The 337-nt window shown below is 65.3% G+C and overlaps 1 protein-coding gene across 1 annotated transcript in view; it reads right to left on the bottom strand.

Moving 5' to 3' along the window:
• Positions 1 to 78: 78 nt before the first annotated feature.
• ACY1 (aminoacylase 1) overlaps positions 79 to 337 on the bottom strand; it is a 3,854-nt gene continuing 3,595 nt past the window's right edge. Inside the window, exons 9-10 of the mRNA XM_010289260.1 lie at positions 257 to 325; positions 79 to 162 (exon numbers count right to left, since the gene is read on the bottom strand). Of these exons, the coding sequence (XP_010287562.1) occupies positions 79 to 162; positions 257 to 325 (153 nt within the window). The remainder of the gene's footprint in view (positions 163 to 256; positions 326 to 337) is intronic.

Genomic DNA, 337 nt, shown 5'->3' with positions numbered 1-337 from the left:
CCCAACGCCTGCCATCACCGCAGAGACCCCCAGGGACCACCCGGCTCCCACCAGAGTCCCCCTTCCTGGGGACACTACTCACATGTCCCTGCAGACCCCACTGAAGGCTTTCCACCACGGGTCCGACTCCTCGGTGGAGGTGACGTGTTGGTCCATGCATTTCTGACAGAGGGAGAGGGCAGGTGAGGGGCAGGAGGGTGGGCACATGGCAGGGAAGGGACAGGCACGACGTGCCCGGGTGGCTGAGACCCCTCACCTGGTGAAACTCATAGGTGACACCGTCCCCGGCACCCCGGCACCACGCAGCCACCTGCTCCTCGAAGGCCTGAGGCAGAAA

This window comes from Phaethon lepturus, unplaced genomic scaffold (genome assembly GCF_000687285.1).
Source record: "Phaethon lepturus isolate BGI_N335 unplaced genomic scaffold, ASM68728v1 scaffold42476, whole genome shotgun sequence".
Lineage (NCBI taxonomy): Eukaryota > Metazoa > Chordata > Aves > Phaethontiformes > Phaethontidae > Phaethon > Phaethon lepturus.
Note: the sequence above shows the minus strand (reverse complement) of the source record. Positions and strands in the feature narration are given on the sequence as shown.